This window comes from Colias croceus, chromosome Z (genome assembly GCF_905220415.1).
Source record: "Colias croceus chromosome Z, ilColCroc2.1".
In the NCBI taxonomy this organism is placed as follows: domain Eukaryota; kingdom Metazoa; phylum Arthropoda; class Insecta; order Lepidoptera; family Pieridae; genus Colias; species Colias croceus.
Window position 1 is genome coordinate 13,490,995 of NC_059568.1, and position 19,881 is coordinate 13,510,875.

The 19,881-nt window shown below is 33.5% G+C and overlaps 1 protein-coding gene across 2 annotated transcripts; it reads left to right on the forward strand.

Annotated features, from left to right (window-relative positions):
* Positions 1 to 712: 712 nt before the first annotated feature.
* LOC123705445 (USP6 N-terminal-like protein) lies at positions 713 to 15,710 on the forward strand. Of its 2 annotated transcripts, none has more exons than XM_045654211.1 (6): positions 713 to 1,230; positions 3,153 to 3,981; positions 4,351 to 4,586; positions 5,130 to 5,191; positions 9,590 to 9,782; positions 13,947 to 15,710. In XM_045654211.1, the coding sequence occupies exons 1-6, from the start codon at positions 1,088 to 1,090 to the stop codon at positions 14,317 to 14,319; spliced, it is 1,836 nt and encodes a 611-aa protein (XP_045510167.1). In that variant the 5' UTR covers positions 713 to 1,087; the 3' UTR covers positions 14,320 to 15,710. The 2 variants fall into 2 exon arrangements, with proteins under 2 accessions (XP_045510167.1, XP_045510168.1); XM_045654212.1 differs by having other exon boundaries at positions 9,590 to 9,773.
* The last annotated feature ends 4,171 nt before the right edge of the window (positions 15,711 to 19,881 follow it).

Below are 19,881 nucleotides of genomic sequence, written 5' to 3' on the forward strand. Positions count from 1 at the left end.
TATTAACACAATCCGAGCCGCGCGCCTTTGATCTGTGTCGAAAAAACCGACAAGTGATGGATCGTGCAAACTTGCCGAGCCGCGCCGAGCGCAGTTGTTTACACGGCGCGTGGCGCGGCGGACCACGAGCCGAGCCAGGCTCGGCTCGCGTGTTTGCGCGTCGTTTAATCGCACCTTTATACTTGCGAGCCTAGACTTGCCTTAGCCGCCTCCTTGGTACAGTGGTTGACGCGTGAGCGTAGAACCGAGGGGTCCTGGGTTCGATTCCCGGTAGAGATGAAGAAAAAAAAAAAGTCTCGGTCTGGTAGGACACAGAAGGCTGATCACCTAGGTACTTGTCCCTAAAGAAAAATCGATCAGTGAAACAGATGTATGCATAATGCATCTGCCCCTTACCCCACTACGGGGACATGGGACTTCACTAGACTTGCCCTAGATCCTAGATATGCACGTATTAAAATATCTCTAAGGTCTCCCACAAACTTTTAGATAGGTATAAATTAAATGCTAATTGTAATTTTTATATTTGCTCTTAGTACATAATACATTCCACAGATACATTCTTATGATACATTCGAACTGATTCGAACTCACCACAGAACAGTAAAAATCACAGTACCTACTAAGCTGTGGTCCAACTGTGGCAATAACTGTGGTCCTAAGAATAAACAACAAACCTTAGTGATTCTGTCATTCCACAGTCTGTAGTCGTTGATGGCGGCTTTGAGTGATACCTACCTACATTGAAGTCTGAATCTAGATATCAGGAAATGTTTCATTGGCACTAACAATAATTAAAACGTTGCTCGTGAATTAAAGAACAGAATTTTGAAATATGCTTTAATATCTACGTCGTACAAAAATAAATTAAACTTGTGGCCCTTCAATTTATCTAGCGACATGATTAAATAAAAGGGCGTTATGAACATTATTTGCTGGTGGTCCGAATTACAATGTAGTTATGTGTGTCAGCATTTTGGATTTGATAGCGAAGAAATGCGAATTATTATTTTGCGGAGCATTTAAACAATAGTCATAGTGTAGGTGTTGGTCGGTATGTGACACAACTGCAAAAACAAACTGTGTTATGAATGAGGAGGCTCTTCTAGCACGGGCTTCCGAGGAGCGGGAGCGTATCTTCCAGAGATATGAAAGGGGCAGAGAGAATCTCGTCGGTCAAATAGACCCGTGGGAGGACCCTGAGTTCGAGGACTATCACAAAACTGATAGGTAAAGTTGGATATATACCTTTAATTAAATATACATTTTAATTTATGCTAATCAGACGACATGTTATGCTTGTACGAGTAAAACACAAGATATTTTTTAATCCTCGTTCAAGATCTAAGTCTACAAAGCATTAATTAGGTTTTAAGATAAGAATGCATGAAATAGATAAAATTGCCTTTGCGAATTTTTTGCTCATTACAGTGCTGCAGTGATTCAACCCCTTATCACCTATTTTTGAAACCTTTTTATAGTGACAATTTTTGTATAGATAACATTTTTAAATAAGTAATAATTAAAATATATATTTAAAATAAGTAATTTCCCACTCCTGCTAGTATTATTATATATATTTTAATGACTAGGTTCAAACTAATGATATTTAAAAACCCATATGTTTTATATCTTGTGTAAAAGCCACTCAATCTCTTGTGAAACATACATAATATGATCAATGCATGCTAAGTAGATAAACTTGTTTTGGTGTATTTAAAGAGAAAGTGACTTTCTTAGCACAGATGGCTCATGGAATTTTGCTCACTTTCAACCTTTGCAAAACTTAAATAATATATTAATAATGGGCCTGTTTTTTTTTATAACTGCATTCAATGTTAACATTAAACTTATGAAATTGTAAAATATACTATTGTGGTCTACAATAATTATTACATTTTTAGGTTATAGTATATCTCTATTTATAAATCTAGAATTTATATTTTCACAATCACAACAATTATTGTCTAACATCTGGGAAACATGCTAATTAAAATCCAAGTGCAACAAAAATGGTTTCCTAACCAACATGATATTTGGCTATCATATAATTTATTCTTTTTTAATTTGTATTTGAAAAAATGATTTATCTTATTAACAGATTAGGATATGTTTTCCTAATCCCAGATATTAGATTAGTGACTGCTCTTTATAAATTCTTACTATAATACTGTAATATCTGTACTGAAATACCGTAAATATTTTCCATCATACAATATTATTCCTGGAGAATTTTTTAAATTCCAGTTGAACCATCCATACTAATATTATAAATGCGAAAGTAACTCTGTCTGTCTGTCTGTCTGTCACTCAATCACGCCTTAACTACTGAACCAATTTGCATATTTCTTTATATTATATAGCTTTATTTTGATGAGACACCGAATAATTTCGTGTACGAAACTCTCGATTGTCGTAGATAACAGAGATAACAAGGATAATATTTTTTGATTTGATGGTTCTCAAATATTTATTACACAATTTTTAGGACAATATGTCTGTTGAATTATATAAACATTAACTAAGTGAAATCAAAAAAATCAGCTTGTTTAGTAATCATTTATGATGACCTCGTTATCAATACACTTTGGAAAGGGGGACTCTTTGAACCAACCATAGATTTTGTAGGACAAATATTTTTTCGAATAATTTAGGTAATTATCTTGAGATTGAACAAAAAAAAATTCAGTTAGTAATAAATATTTGAGAACCATCAAATCAAAAATTTTTATCCTTGTTATCTCTGTTAGCTACCACAATCGAGACTTTCGTACACGAAATTATTGGGCGTCTCATCAAAATAAAGCTACAAACGGAAAATTAGCTTGATAGTAGTCACTTGCAAAAATGGGTGATGTATCCTGAACTAAAGGGCACATTAATTGTTTCCTGTATGCGATAATGCTTAGCAAAACATATTATTAAAAAGGTATGGCACTCTGCGAAGGTGTTAATTTGTTAACAAAAGCATTTATTCTTGCGATTTCAACTTCTTAGAACCTGTCAAAATAATTGCAATTGCCTATTTGGTTAGTAATTAGTTGACTGTGTAACAAATCAATTTTTTAAATTAATTTTTCCACAGAGTATATATTATGTACATTACTACACTTACATTAATATCCTTGATTAGATTTGTGATTTATCTACAGGTATGGGTTTATCCACGATGAGCGGTTGCCGCAAAAAACGGCGCCGCAAAAGATCAACGTTGAAGTCGAGAGGGAGAAAAAATGGGTCAAGATGCTTGGCTCATGGGACTCTCCCACAACAAAAGAAAAGCTACATAGAAGAATTTATAAAGGCATTCCAAATTCATTAAGGAGTAAGATATGGTGCAAACTGTTAGATGTTAACCGAATAAAGTCTGAGAATCTGGGGAAGTACAGAGAGATGTTAAAATTGGCCAAGACATGGTCAACGGACGTCAGGCAGATAGATTCAGATGTAAATAGGCAGTTTCGTGAACACCAGTTCTACAGAGAGAGATATTCAGAAAAGCAGTGTTCATTGTTCAATGTTCTATGTGCTTACAGCATGTACAATTCCGAAGTAGGTTATTGTCAAGGCATGTCAGGTTTAGCCGGTGTTCTGCTTATGTATATGGATGAAGAAGATGCGTTCTGGGCTTTAGCGATATTATTATCTGATAAGAAGTATGCCATGCATGGATTGTATATTGAAGGATTCCCAAAGTTAACAAGATTCCTGGAGCATCACGATAAAATACTCACAAAGTTCATGCCTAAGCTCAAGTTTCATTTCGATAAGTATGGCCTAGATGCCATATTGTACTCTCTCAAATGGTATTTTGTATGTTTTGTTGAACGAGTTCCATTCAGTCTTTGTTTGCGAGTATGGGATATATATTTACTGGATGGAGAGCGTGTTATAACAGCTATGGCATATTCTATTCTTAAGCTCCATAAAAAAGCCATAATGAAGTTGAATGATATGGATCTTATTGTAAATTATATCCAGGTAAGTTTGTTATAATTGTTGAATATAAAATTTATAAACATGTGTATTTGCTTCACCTATTTTTTTTAAGTGACCTATAGAGTTTCAATCTACCTTAATCTTATTAAGACTTCAGCTAAATTGTTTAAACTCACTGATGCATGTCTGCCTCTCATTGACATAATTACGATTGATTGTATTGATTTGAATTTGATAAGGTCATAAATGTACAAAAGAAACCTCTGTTCATCCATTAAAACAGTTATTAATTTTACTTTTGCATTTTATGCCTGTTCTTGTAGACATAACTTAGATTGTTGTAAAATCACCTATATCTTATTTATTTATTTCTAAATGAAATGAAGCATGACTGCAACTAATTTGTTTCAGGTTAAATTACATAAGGATTTCGGTTTCGAGGACGACATAGTCATATACAACTTGGAGAGGTCCATGGATGAGTTGAAACGGGCGAAGCTCGATTATCCTGGGCCTCCGCCCCCCGCCGAGTTGCCTAAGAGACAACTAGGAACGTTTGTGGAACCGGACAAGAAATCCAAGATTGGTCAAAGGGCTGAGAACTTTTCGGATGCCGAGAAACAAGCTAGAGCTACAGTGATTTTAAGGTAATTTAAAACTATACAGTACTTAGTATATGGTGTGATGTGAGTGAGCAGTAGTTCATTGGTTTGTTTAAATTGAAAGTTTTATCGTGTTATTTTACCTATCTGTTTGTGCATTATATTCTTGTTTGAAAAAACAAAACTAGTATGTTATAAGTTTTTTTTTTCATACAAACAAAAATATTAATTATTCGTGTCGACTTTTATGAAATGTGCTTGTAATTTTTTTTCAACAACGTGTAATCATTCTCTGTCTTTCTTATGGTTTCAATAAAAATATCAAAGAACTAGCGGTCCGCCCCGGCTTCGCCCGTGGTACATATTTCGCAATAAAAGGTAGCCTATGTTCTTTCTCAGGGTCTAAAGATTGTCTGTGCCAAATTTCATCAAAATCGGCCCAGTAGTTTATGCGTGAAAACCATATACATAATTACAAACCTTTCCGCTTTATAATATTAGTTTAGATACAATGAAGCCATGTGTTAACTACATTAATTCTCGGTCTTTAATGATTTTTAACACTAATTCCACTAAAATAAATTCCAGGCGTGAAAAGGCGGCCATAGATCTGCAGGAGCTGCGCGTATCACAAAGCGACACGGTGTCAGGTAATTTGGAGTCGCCGCCCACATCGAGGACTACCTCCGATGAGAGCTTGGGCTCCGATCGGTTCACGCACCTGTGAATCCGTCCGTACTGTGGTGACACGTTGATTTGTAGTTAAAGTTGTTTGTGCCTGGTTAGACCTTATATGATGTTCTGTTTAACTATAGGTCCGTGTGGTATTCGTTTTATAAATATCAGGTTAAGTGAATGACTTGTAGTAATAGTTGTTTGGTTAGGGCAATGCCTTATTAGATGATGTTCTGTTTTACTATAGGAGTGTGTGTAAGCTGTTTTAAATATAGATAGGTTTAAAAATCCAGTAACCGGAATAACTTTTAAATGGTCTATATTGCAAGTCTTGGTTGATCAAACTGCCTTATATTTATAATTAATAGCCTATGTTCTAGACTTCTCGAGTGATGGATCAAATTGTCTGATAGTGTATAATGTTCTATTTTGATTTATTTAGGTATGTCTTAAATAGGTTTTTTTAAACATTCAGTCATATGCTGATTGAACATACTGCCACTTAGATGCGCATAGATTGACTAAATAAAGTATCTTATGGATATGGGTAAATGTTTCAAATAGGTTTTTATAAAAATTACACATTGCCTATTTTAATTGATGTTGAATGATTGTTTTTGCTATGAGTTGTTAAGTTTGAAATATGTATCATTGAAATCCTATATTGAACCGAATTTAGTGGATAGCGTAAATCTTTTAAAGATCGAATGTGGTAAACGAATAAATTATTAACCAATCCAATAAAAACATCTTTAAAATATTAATAATAATATTTTAATGATTAACCATTAACCAAAAAGATTTTGTTTTTATGCAGCATTTTACTATGAATCTCATAAGACATATTTTATTCTTCTATTACTCATATTAATTAAATACATTTAATCTATACAAAACATCTAACGTAATAAACATTAATATAAAATATTTTTAATTCATAAACTACTGTTTAGTCACTTCAGAATTCAGATTAATAAAGTATGGTATATCCATAATTATTAATCCCTGATTAACTTTACAACGACAAAACAGCGATTAACAGCAGTGAAGGATCACTCCAAATATTAACCAGTGGTTAGAAGTTAAACAACGTTTAAGTCACGAATTTATTTAGTTTTAATATAAAAATGTGTCATCACAGTCGGATACATGCTTTTTACATTTTATTTTGTAGTTATAAGTAGAAATGCGTGCGTTACATTTGTTTTGAAGTAAATTACATTACATTTTGCATGGTTTAAATTGTTATTTATTGATGTTACACCAGTTTATAGATGTAAAGGTATGTACAGTATTTTAGTGCATTTTCTTAATATAACCTCATCCATGTATTAACAGCATTGTTGGATCAATATGTGATCGACCTAAAAGTACAAACTATATATATACTTATAAAATTTGTATACGATTGTATGGAAATCGAGTTACAAAAGTATGTGGTTATCAATATACCATTATCGCATAGCGGTTATATTATGTTTTTTCATCCGTTATGAGCAATGTTAAATTTTATTTGTTAAATCAACACGTGCCCAAGTAAATTGTTAGGTAAATAAGGGTACTTTGCCAGACTGCCAGTAACTTATTATTATGTTATTTCGATAGAAAAAATCTTTTATTATATATTTTTAACGAATAACTATAAAAGACCTTGTATGTAACTAGCATACATACATAGCTCGGTTTTGTGTGCATGTATGTGATTACATCTTAATCATTGTTGACGAACATTACAAACTTTTCATGTTTTACGTAGTTATTGAAAGTGGTACTAATTTTCATTTTAATAGAAGCTCACGTTTAAAGTTTATTCTATTTTGGATTATCTTAAGGGTGCTTGACATATTTTTTCATTTCACATTTATCCGGGTCAAGATGCGACGCCACTTTGCGTTTAAAACATGAAGTAAAAGATTTTTTATACTGTAGTGTATAAACTGTCGGCTATTTTATCGTTTCCATAAAAAAACATTTCTTTTTTTAAATTCTTACTATGACAATCGTTTCTTAATTACTTTCAACTTACAACTTACTTTCAACTTTCAAATTACGTAGTTTAAAACGATTATTAACGAGAAAACCGCTCTTTTTTGTTGTATTTTAGATACATATCTTTTTATTATTCTTCAATTAATATTACGTTTTAGCACTGCAGCTATAAATACAGTTTTCTTCATATATAATTACGTTTTTGTTCTTCCTTCATGTATGATCAAACATATCTGTATAGGAGGGTCCAGTAACTATCATTTTCAAGCGTTTTTAATAAAAAATGTTAAGGGCATGCTGAGATTTGTTCGTTATAAACATATACAGCATAGCGTGTATATCATAAAGTGAATAAATAACACTTTAGTCGAGTAGGCTTTTAGAAACGCTTTTAAGATATATTTAATTTTACAAAATAGATATAGATTGCTATGAAGATATAGGTATTTATAGACATAATACATCGTATATACAAGGTATAGACATGGTAAATGCATGGTCGTCTTGTTTATAATTAAGACTGAGTTCCATTTAAGTACCATGTGTGGAATTACGTCACAATGAGGATTTAAGTAATCAATTACTTCTAATTTGTACTTCCGCTCTGGCTTGCCAAAAATATTTTAATGTGTTCGTAATAACAATTTAAGTAAGCATTTAACGTTTGCTCACATTTATTTCATTTTCTTAATCTGTGCAATATCTCTTCGTATTTAATCTATCTTCTTTAAAGTCTTTCACTTTTTTTCTTTATATTTTAACAAACGTTTTACAATAAGAAAACTTTACTTCTTGCCAATTTTATATATTGTAGTATCCTTTCCTAAGATCCAAAGAAAACTAACTCCATACTTTTTTCTGAGTGTTTGGATAGAGGAATCTTAAAAAATTATCATATCATCACGTTAGTAAATGACCGACACATAAAGTTAAATCGTTATCACAAATAAAATATTGTCACTGAAAATATATTTAAGGTTACATTTAAGTTCAATATTTACGTATTCTCAAAAAGCCATTAGTCGTTAATTTTAATGAAACCTTAATCATAGGCATAAGTGTAGATCTATTATATGTAAATAATTATAATCGTTCAGTATTAGCGGATCATGCGATACGTACAGAGTATGTGAAGCTAATGGGTTATTGTACAATAAGGAACGTGATATATTACTGTTCACGAGCAGAGCCTGGTCACAAGCTTGTGTGATACGCAGGTACATGCAACGCAATATGACAGTGTGGTTCTTATGTTGCTTGCCCGATCCGTTCTGTTCTCACTTCATTCATACACTTGGTTTATTAATTACTATAGTTTTATGCACTAGCATGGTTTGGGCGGTACGGAGGTGGGTTTATGTCATAATTAACAACTGTTCTACTAATTACAGTTATAAGTTTTATTTTAACCTGCGCGTTCTTACTAACAAGGAATCCATGGCTCTTTAATGTTATACGCATTGATTTCTTCTCACTCGCACATTTTTAATCTTACGCAAACTCTTTTGTATAAAAATCTCTGCTCCCTATTTTCCCTAAGTACGTTAGTTTTATCACATAAACCCACCCCCTATAATCGTCTCTCTTGTATTGTAATGCATTCTTTTTTTGTAGTTGTAAGAGTTATTGAACGTACCTTTTGGAGGTTTTAGGTTTTAATAAAATATTAATACTGTATATGCAATTTTATTCATATTTTAACAGTGTAATGTAAAATTAACTCAACTTTCATTTTACCTCAAATAAACGCCAGTACTAGTCCATAAATAGGCGTATTTCCTTTGCGTACCCTGTTTAAAGTTTTGTTCTAAAGTTTAATATCTGTTCGCAGATTGTAAAAATGACGAGGCCCTCCCTCTCCACACTTCCCAAGCTTCAATGAACATCCTGAGTTCCCCATCCGAAAATCCCCCGATTAACCTCGACGCTAGTCCAAGTTATTTAATAAATAAACGAAAGCAAAAAGTGCAAAGTAAACGGAAACGTCGATACTAGTGATTAATATTTAATTATGAAGTATATTATACGTATTGAGCAGAGATTTTTATTTTATACGAAATTATTGCATGTGCGCTTACAGCACAGTTTTCGCTTAAAAATGTGTGTGTGTCGCGGACGAAGCGAGGTGAGTAATCAATGTTTTGCATGTATGTTGCATCATCGTTACGCTTATTGTTACAGTGTTATTATGGATATATGTACTTTTACAAATAATAATTTTACCATAACATCTTTCGTATCTATTCAAAATAAGTTCAAGCAAAAAACTAGTAACTTTAAAAGACAGTCAAATGTAAAAAGACGTGATATAAAGCGAGTTATTGTAACATATATCCATATGAGTGTGTAGCTAGTAGTGAGCGGAGTGTGGGCGCGTGTTACAGAGCACAGCGGCGCGGCGGCGCGCTGCGAGGACTCGGCGTCGGCGCTGGGCTCGCGGCGCTCGCTCGCGGACACGAGCGTCACGAGCACGGCCGACCTGAGCGTGTTCTCGAGCGGGCGGTCGCACGCGCCGGACAACTCGCTCGACACGCACAGCAACATCAGCGACGCGGACGACGGCACTGGGTCAGATGGGTGAGATGTTTTGTGTAGTGCTAGCGGCGATGGGCGGAGCGGAGTGCGCTCTCACCTTGTGGCCGCGCGCTCGGTCGAGGACTTTGAGGGTAGAACGTGTTTGGGTGTAAATTCAAATCCAAATTATTTATTTGTCAGAATTGTGGTAATACAAGGTCACATGATTTAATTAATAAAATAGTCCACACAATTCGCCAATAATTGGCATACAAATTTAAAGGGCGTAATGGAATGGATATTTTTTTAAGAATGTTATAACTGAATCGAATTAAATTTTTATAGATAAGCCCTTTGAAATATGATTGTTATAATGCGTCAGGTCGTTTTGTTCAATTTTTGTTTGTCATAAAGGGGTAAAGATTAACTACCGTTGTAGTATCGCGTTGTTTAATGGTTTATTGATTTCCGATAAGTATCAATAAATTAATAGCCCGGTTAGAAGTGAACTGGAAAACACATTAAGGTCAGCAGTAATGGCCGTTTACATATTGCGACGACGCGATCCATTTAAACAAATAAAACGTTTATTATCACGAATAATGAATGATTGCTCCGCTCCGCCTTGATGGTAAAGTACCTGGTATGCCATTTTCCCATTAGACTATGACACTTGTGTACAATGTAAATTAAACAAACAATTATGGTAAAAACTACATTTGATATAGAGGTTACATAACGTACATATTTTGTTCAGGTACCCACATTTGATAAAGTACAGAAGTGTCGGAATCTAAGCAGCTTTACACTTTTTGAATTTACAGTATTTCTGTGTACAGACTGAGGGTAAACGGTATGAGTATCCCTTATTCCCTTTAGCACTTATACCCTAGTAACTACGTAGATGCTATTAGGAGGGTGGTTTTTAGCATTATTTTTATTTATAACATAACATACAAATAATCACGACGAAGTGAAAACAAAACTATATATTTTTCTGGTTAAGTACTTGTATATCAGTGAATGATTACAAATTATACGTTTCAAATATTAACGACAGCAATTGTATGATGGCCTTGTAACAGTTTCTACTATGTGTTTAATTCAAGGTAACTTTGTTAAGTTTATGATTATGGTGATAATTAATGAATTATAATAATAGATATAGAATGGCCGTTTGTCTTGTAAATAATTATCATGGTCGTTTATTTTGAAAAACAAGGGTCTTGAATTATATGAAAATGATTGTATACAGTTTTTTTAACAGTTTTAACCTTCCTATAAGTATTCTCGAGTTACGCACCTAGTACTTAGATACTTTATATGTGGGTTTGTCTTCCTATACAACTGTATCTTCACTATGTACTTCACGTTATAGTATTGCACAGGTTCACATAATTGTTCACACTGGTAATAATGTCCAAAAGTATTACAGGCTATGGCATAGAATAATGTTTATAACCAATGTTATATAATTTATGCTAAGTAATAATTAATAATTTAATTAATTATTTATTAATTATTAGTAATAATATTAATAATTGTAATAGTTGAATGGTATGGGGTTTTATTGCTATATGGGTTTTCTTTTTCAGAGATATTTCTCAGATGTTACACTTTTTTTACGTTATTAACACAATATGAGAACCGCGGCGGATTAAAAAAAGTATGTCATTTATTTTTACAAAATGTATGTAATATTGTCGTAATTTCTAGACTCACGTATTATAAGCGTAATTAAATTATTAGTTTCGATACTTTTGCGTTTCTACCAACAATACATAATTACATAGATTAACTATAGTATGGGAAAATTAATTTATTCAGATCGAATAATTCGTGTAGTTTTGAAAGTTGCTACAGTTATTCCTAAAGATGTCCAGATAAATATACTAAAAGCCCCCGAGGGAGGGACACAAGCCGGCGGCGGGGGAGGGGGGGAAAGGTATCTTTTTCAAGGTTTTTGCTTGTAACTCGAATTTTTTTTCATAATATCTCTTTAGTGACTTCTACATTAATTATCTACATTAAATTTCCTATAAATTACGTCTCAACATTTTTACTGTACGATCAATACTTTAGGAGATACAGAGTATTAAAGGTAAGAAAAATAAGAAACAACATAGTTTTACAAATTTTAATTATAAAAAGAAATAACATCTTTTTTTGCACGAGTATGCCGACTTATTAGTCAAATTGTGTTTCATCTTCGTCATCTTTATCACTAACATCGATAGGGGGTCCATTAGTACAAGCTCCTAGGCAGCCGTTACAGATAAGACTACACATAATGCCCGCTTTTCGGCAACTGCATTTTCCGGAACATCCACTTTTACATCGGCAAAAAATTGAATTTAACAACGCTTCATGAGCAGGAGGATCCAAGGTCGTGATTGGTTCTAAGTATCCATCGACTCTTCGCTTCCAACCCCATATTTCAGGAGGCAGTTGGTTCCCAAGCCACTCCTGTACTTGATGGAATACTCTGTAGGCGTGATATTTTGCTGACCCTTTGGTAGGGGGGAGGGAAGAAAGATCCGGTTTGGGCTTGGTACAAGATTTCAGAAAAACTGTGAATCGATGTCTGTTGATCTCAGACTGAGTACAGGGCGCTCGGTATACTGCAAGAAACATTTTTTCTCCGGCTTCTGCTATAACCTCCTGAGTTGACGTTGGGTCATAAAATACAGTTGCTGTTTCCTTTAGTGACGGCTTTTGATCAAAAATCTTGATAATTGATGTTTTTCCCTTCCTGTAAATAGCTGAGGTTGTATCACACCCACTGAAACTATGCAGAAAGAGAATAGAATCACAAAATGAATGTTTTTGAAGTTTTCCTCTTCTTTAGTTTCCACTTTTCCTCTTCCTGGTTTGACAAAAAATATTTCTTTTTGCTTTTGCAGTTGCTATGCGGCGAGGCAAACAGCGAGGATCTTTGTAGCGCGACTTATCTATCATCTTAGTCAAGTCAAGTACCTATGACGATGTTGTTTCTTATTTTTATCACCTTAAGTACTATGTATCTCCTAAAGTATTGATCGTACGGTAAAAATGTTGAGACGTAATTTATAGGCAATTTAATGTTAATAATTAATGTAGAAGTCACTAAACAGATATTATGAATAATTTTCGACTTACAAGTCAAAACCTTGAAAAAGAGACCTTTCCCCCCCTCCCCCGCCGCCGGCTTGTGTCCCTCCCTCGGGGGCTTTTAGTATATTCATCGGGACACCTTTAGGAATAACTGTAGTAACTTTCAAAACTACACGAATTATTCGATCTGATCGACGATTCTGAATCTAATTTGCTGTGGCTACTATTTTGCTATATCTTTATAATTATACGATGTGTAATACTTTTGGTCGTGAATGTTTTCCTTGCTGTACCTATTTACTGAACTTTCTAGATGTTATTCTTCTTAGAACTTTTATGATTGTATGCACTTATGACCTATTCTATATAAGTAATACCAAGTATAACGAACGACGAAGTACCAGGTTAGCATAAAGCAGGAAAAATTTTGTTGAATATTAAATTGTTATTGCGATAAATTAAGGTGGGGTCCAAAGGATCGATACAAAGCGGTTCGATGGCAGAGTTGGCGGTCGAACTCAAAAACCACAATATCCTAAAACGGTCAGCCACGGGCACTATACACGAGGGAGGTGGGTCGCCGCTATTTAGGGTTGCCAATATGGAGAATATAGTATTCTGTGACCGATTTCAATCCAACGGAAGTAAATCGAGGTAAAGCTTTGCTACATTTTACCTTTATTTTGCCAATTACGGAGCTCGTGAAATGCACTAGTTTTCTTCTAATACTATATTGCATTATTCTGTTGGCAGCCCTACATTCACAGTGCATCTGCCCGCTCATGTAGAACGCTGCGATGATGCACGACCCAGTCAATAAAGTCATAATAAGCTATATCAATATGAGGATGAACCAAAAATGAGAGTATCTATAGGCACATTAATTTATGCGTTACAATTGATTGCTCAATCGGCATACAATACTATTGTAAACTTAAATTAAATTATATTATGCCTGTATTGACTACAACATCTTCGATATAATCATAGCTTAGCGTTCTGCCGTTCTTTAAAATTTGCGTTGCTGATACATTATCTCCATACGCCGATAGATGCTGACGCTAGGATTCACTTAGCCGCGGCAATGCTCCATGTTGTAAACTCTCTAACTGTGTTTTCGCGATGAATTTTCAGGTCCGGTATCTGCGGTCTAAGCATACAGAGGGTTTCCACGGCCAATTCAACACCGCGGGCCACTCCGTACCCGCCTTCAGTTTCTCCCATGTCAGAGGACGTGGTTCGCATCCACGTGACGTACAACCCACTTGCAGCCAGCCCTTCGCACCTGCAGCCCGTCAGCCCGTCCAAGTACAAGGGCTACACTGAGATACACCATAAGCCAGCGACCCTCGGCTTCTACACCTCGAACGGTACTAACATGCCCTCCGACAACAGGATACGCATTCAAGTCCCTTCTGAAGAACTCCTGACGCCAGTCGTCGACTCCGGCCGCATCATCTCTCCACGGTACATCGAATCTCATTCGGGAATATATGATATTAAATAGATTTAGCACGCTTTTTAGGTGTTGAGTACAAAATTTGGGAATACTGCAGCGGCGATGTTGAGTTTGCGATTGCTTTGCGCATATTTTTGGTCATATTATTAAAGACTGTAGGATGTATGTTTTTATATTAATATTATTTCGTGTAGGAATTGCAATGAGGTTTTTTAAATGGTTTTATTGGTGTTAGGTTAAATGTTGGTCCGTTTATTTCTCGATGTATAATAAATATTAAAATTATATGATCACCAAAAGTATATTCGATTTAGATATCGTACTTTCGTTTGGTAACGTTTAGTCTGTTTACAACGTTTTGGTAAATCTTGAGTAGTAAAAAGTAATCTTTAAACCTTAATTCATTCCGTGAATCGACACCTAATATTAAAAGTAAGATGTCAGTATTTTTGTATTAACTTTTAAAGTATTAGCATGTTATTTTTATGTAGAGGTGTGATGAGCTGATTTTTATAACTAATATCTTTATTTTAGTACAAAATTACTCATAGTCCACGCTTTGAGCATTGTATTTAGTTTTTGCACTGAATGTTTAACCAAAGCATGTTAAGGGATAGTTTATACAATATGCCTTTACAACCACGGGATTGTTGATTGAATTTGATAAAATGAAACGTATATTACTCAAATTTGTTGTATAAATGTTGTTCAAATGTTATCGCTCGTAAAGTGAGCCTTGCTCTAATACAGGACCTTACGAACCTACAGTGAGAAACGCAATAATATCAGTCTAACTGTTAAACTAGGTGTAATATATGTTACCGTTCATAGCCGTGTTTGAATGTGTAAGTCGAGTGTTTTCCAAACTTAATTCCTTCTACACGGAAAACTGTGCAAGCCTAGTTTGCACAAGTACGAGGAAATGTGTGGACGGGCCTTTAGCTTCAAATTAGGACAAGTCTAGACGATAGATCAATTTCGTTAATTATAAAATGTGAGACACTCGCAGTATGCCTTGGAAATAATAAAACATATATAGTTAGATATGTAGGCAAATAGTTATTATAGTAAATTATTGTTTATTGGTAATACATTAAGGTTTAAGGTTGGAAAACACTGGTTATATTAAGTATTCTGGAAGTGGGTGCGATTTAGTCATTGCTTCCACTTATCTTTTGTGTGGAACATTTTTGTATTTGTTATTATTCGCATATTACAACACGATTAAATTAATGTGATTGGTCAATTGTAATATTTTTTTTTTATACTTTTGATACTACAATATACACAAACCTGTTAGTACGTAGTTTGGAAAACTGTATGCATTTTTAACACTGTGTTAAACGTGGATATATAGTTAGATAATAGGAAGCGTATCAAGTATCAATGAATGAGTTCATGATAGCAATCAGATATCAAACATCAAAAAATGGTAGTTTTTACTAAATATGTTTATGAAATATTCAAATAAATAACATATTCAATTTAATCGAGTTGTACGTGTGCTCCGTATATTAAGAACTGTGTAGTCCATCTATAGTATCATATGAGTTTTATTCCACTAGGATCTCCTTATTTGTCTCTTCTCGAAAAATATATCGTACCTTATACCTCGTATTCTGAATATTGCAATGATATGTATATCTTATTAAATTGAATCTATTTTCTACTTCTATTACAAACGTCTTTAATCACTTCATTTTCCTTCTCTTATTCTGATTATTATTATAGACTTAAGAAGATCAAACCAATGTTTACTACCAGTGTACTTGTATACTGTTCAGTGTACTTTGCAATTTCACATGGTTGACACCATGTGTATTAAAAAAGATAATAATAAGATCAGATAGAAGAGATCTCAAAACGTCAGAATACCATTAAATATCGGTATTTAATTTTCGAGATAGCTTGTATTTTTTCAATACTTTTGTCATTTTCATTAAACTTACTTAATTTTCCCTCTGAAATTATTTTCTTCTTGACACACCCATGTTGTCTGCAGAATGCCTGCAAATTGTAACTGCAGAAAGCTTGAAACTAACTGCTCTATAGTTCTTATTTTCGAATATCCAAAAAGGAGATCCAAGCGGAATGTTTTAAATATATTATGTAAGCTTAGATATAGTATCACATATTCGATGTAATGGCTTAGTTATAGTACATGTATATTCGGCCTAAGGTCGATATAATGCTCACAGTAATTTATTTTATTAACTTTTTATGTAAACTCGATACAAGAGTCCACCTCGTATATTATTTTCGTATTTTATTACTTTATGTACCTATGAATATTAAGGATTTTTGCTCATAATTGGATATTTCTACGTGAATATGAATTTTGATATGGTTTCGTTTGCTTGATCTGAGAATTTTGTTTCTTTTTTAGGTTATAAAAAAAATGATGTAAATATCGGAATCTCAATTTTAAATATATATAGTAATATTTAGTAATCCTGAAATTCACTAGAAGTAGGTGGTAACATTTATGAGAATAATTATTTCTACGTTTATGTTATTGGTTGCAGTTAAGTTGATAACAACTGGAAAATACTCTTGAAATATTTATATGTAACTACCTAATAGATAAAATCTCATAGTTCGTTTTCATATATGAAATGACTTTTGTAGTGTGTATAGCAAAATTAATTGGTTCTTTATTAGTAGTTATAAGAAAATATTAATTTCGCAAATTGCGTAGGAAATATAAAAATTGCGTCGATTGTATTTTGAATTTATGCAACGTCCAAATTTCATTAAATAGATGTGCCATTTTATGTCTGAGGAGGGACAAGTCCAATTTTTTATTAAAATTAGAAAATAATATCTCATAATCAATAATGATTATTAAAAAATATTTCGATTTGTATGAAACATTTGAACGGTGAAAATAATGTCATAGATTAAAGTAGGTAAAAACTTAAAAATATTGTAGAGGCGTTGCAAATTAAAAATTGTATTAATGGAATTGAGATTAGGCATCTTCCTGAGACAGACGACAAATTTAAAATTTTAGTTATAGGACGTTGAGACCATTTTGTTTAGCAGATACCGACACTAAAATTCTATTAGGTACCTCAATATTCTTGTAAACCAACTACCAAGCCTATGGTCGTAACCATAATTTTCGTAGTTTCTGAACACCGTACATAGTTAGTTTAAATAGAGTTATACTGTGCACCGTATTCATGATTAAATAGAGAGGTATATTTTTCCATTTCTTTACTATAAAATAATAAAACTTATTACTGAATGGGCATAGCGTGAGGCATACAATCTCTGAGATAATTCGGTTTTCATTCAATGTTACAATATTGGAGCAAATTTTCGTTAGAGACCTTCATATAAGATTCCACTAAAAGTAGCTACGCTTACAAATCGCGTTATATATCTACCCTATAAACATATATTGATATTATTTGACAAATTGTATTACAAATTATGTAAAATATGTTAGACCGCTCCTTGCTTGAATTACTTGTGTATGCACGTATGCGATAGCTTTCTAATATTCCCTTCTGTAAGATATCAATTAGAATAACTCTGTGTATTTTGACTTCTCTTAGATGAAGATGTACCGTGCGCTATTCAATGTAACTAAAGGTAATTATAATTCAATATTATATTACGATGTTGAGCAGTTTCTTCTAGTTGTAGGCTGCAAGTGAAATTGTTAAAATAGAACTTAATATAATAGCACTAAGGATTTCTCCTTCGATAAAGTGAGCAATTGAAATTTAAGTGTTCATAAAATATAAGAGTAGCATGAAATTGTATTATTTATTTATCAAAATTATACTCAAATTTCGTCTGGATATTAACATCGATTATTGCAATGAAAATGAGTTTTTAATATATTTACTTTCTATGTGATTCATTTTTAGCGTTGTCTCAAAACAATGAATATTGTATTGTCCGTAACGAAGTCAGATTTGTTAATATTTTAACCCAGAAAATATTTGTACATAATATATATTCAATTTATTTATTTCTTTCGAGATATTATTTTTAGTTTTATCAATACAGTCGCATAAATGAGTCAATTTTAGTGTACTGTACTCGTAAAATCGTATATTATGAATTACAGATAGTTATTTGGTCTACGTATGTAATTTTAGTGACTTCCACGATGAAACAGTGAGAATAGTGCCTATGTGAATATAAGCAATGTTTTAAATCTAAATTCCTTGAGTAGTTGGAGCTGCGCAACAATTTCGACGCGTAATGTTTCACTGTTACATGAGCAATATAAATGCTTCCATAGTATAGAGGCAACTCTTTTTGGTATGTCGCATTTTACTCTCGTTACTACTTGCCTTCTATTTATTTACGCATCGGAATGTTGCGTATGCTCAGCGAGATCCTAACTTTTTGACGCTTAGACAAATTGATATACATATTATAAACCATACTATAATAGAATAGAGTTCAGAGTCGTTACTATAAACTTTTCGCCAAATCCTTATTACTTACAGGTTTCAAGTGTATGAATAGTACATAAGAATATCTAGAGCGTACAGCGTGTTATAGTTATTTTGAAGATTAGAAACATATTGTAAAGAGGAATTCATAAGTATGTAAAAGTAGAAAAGAAGTTTGATTGAATCATATTAAATTACTAAAAGATTTACTAAAAAATCTCGTTATTGTGTGCGCAGAATATAAGGTTTCTTGTAAGAAAGCTCATTTATTTTGAACGAAGGTATGTCTTTTCTCATTTTAAGTTGGACGAATAAACATCAATCAAACGACTTTTTTATATTTTATGAAAAGTTCAGTAGGTACCATGCAAAAGCGAGACATCTGGCAACTTTATAAAATTAAATTCAATGGCCAAAGATAGGTGAAAATTTAACAATGTATCCAAATGAATGGGAATTTATTTGCCTTTCGTTGTGTGGCATTTTGCTATCTCATTGTATGCCACAACACATTTGATACAAAATACATAAGCTTCTCAAAGCAATCCCCTCACGCCACTTTTGTATCGCTTTTCTTTGCTGTTGAACGCAGTAACTATGTACTGCGAATTTTGTATAAATATTATATTTTTTGCACTGGCATTTATAAATCAACATGGTTGTCGTTCTTGACGGTGCATTTTACCAGTGTTAGTGCTGATTTACACAGGGTCAGTAACTGACTACAAATTCGAGGCAAATCAGTGCTGAACCGAAAAAAACCCTGTGTAAACAGAATATTTGAAGTCAGTACAGAGGCTTGAAGTCTATGTAAACAGTTAAAGACGCCGAAATTCGGCGCCGCGACTGACTTGTCTTTACTTTAACTGTTTACTTAGACTTCAAGCCTCAGTGTGCCTAGTGCGAGTTTTCATCGAGTACGAAACGTTACTATCGCGTTTGCGTCACAGCCGAATTACTATGGGAAATCGAACAGCGCCCCTAGCGGACGTATGGGGAAGCTTTGATTCCCCATACAAATTTCGCTGTGACGCAGACGCGATAGTAACGTTTCGTACTCGATGAAAACTCGCACTAGGCACACTGTACTGACTTCAAATCTGTTTACACAGGGTTTTTTGTCGGGTCAGCACTGATTTGCCTCGAATTTGTAGTCAGTTACTGACCCTGTGTAAATCAGCACTTATAGTGT

What these genes read in the sequence shown, in the direction of transcription:
- LOC123705445 (XM_045654211.1), top strand. Translation starts at nt 1,088, where the DNA reads ATGAATGAGGAGGCTCTTCTAGCACGGGCTTCCGAGGAGCGGGAGCGT. An exon ending in AGAGCTACAGTGATTTTAAG is followed by an intron (nt 4,587 to 5,129) that starts GTAATTTAAAAC and finishes AATAAATTCCAG; the next exon opens with GCGTGAAAAGGCGGCCATAG. An exon ending in ACAAAGCGACACGGTGTCAG is followed by an intron (nt 5,192 to 9,589) that starts GTAATTTGGAGT and finishes CGCGTGTTACAG; the next exon opens with AGCACAGCGGCGCGGCGGCG.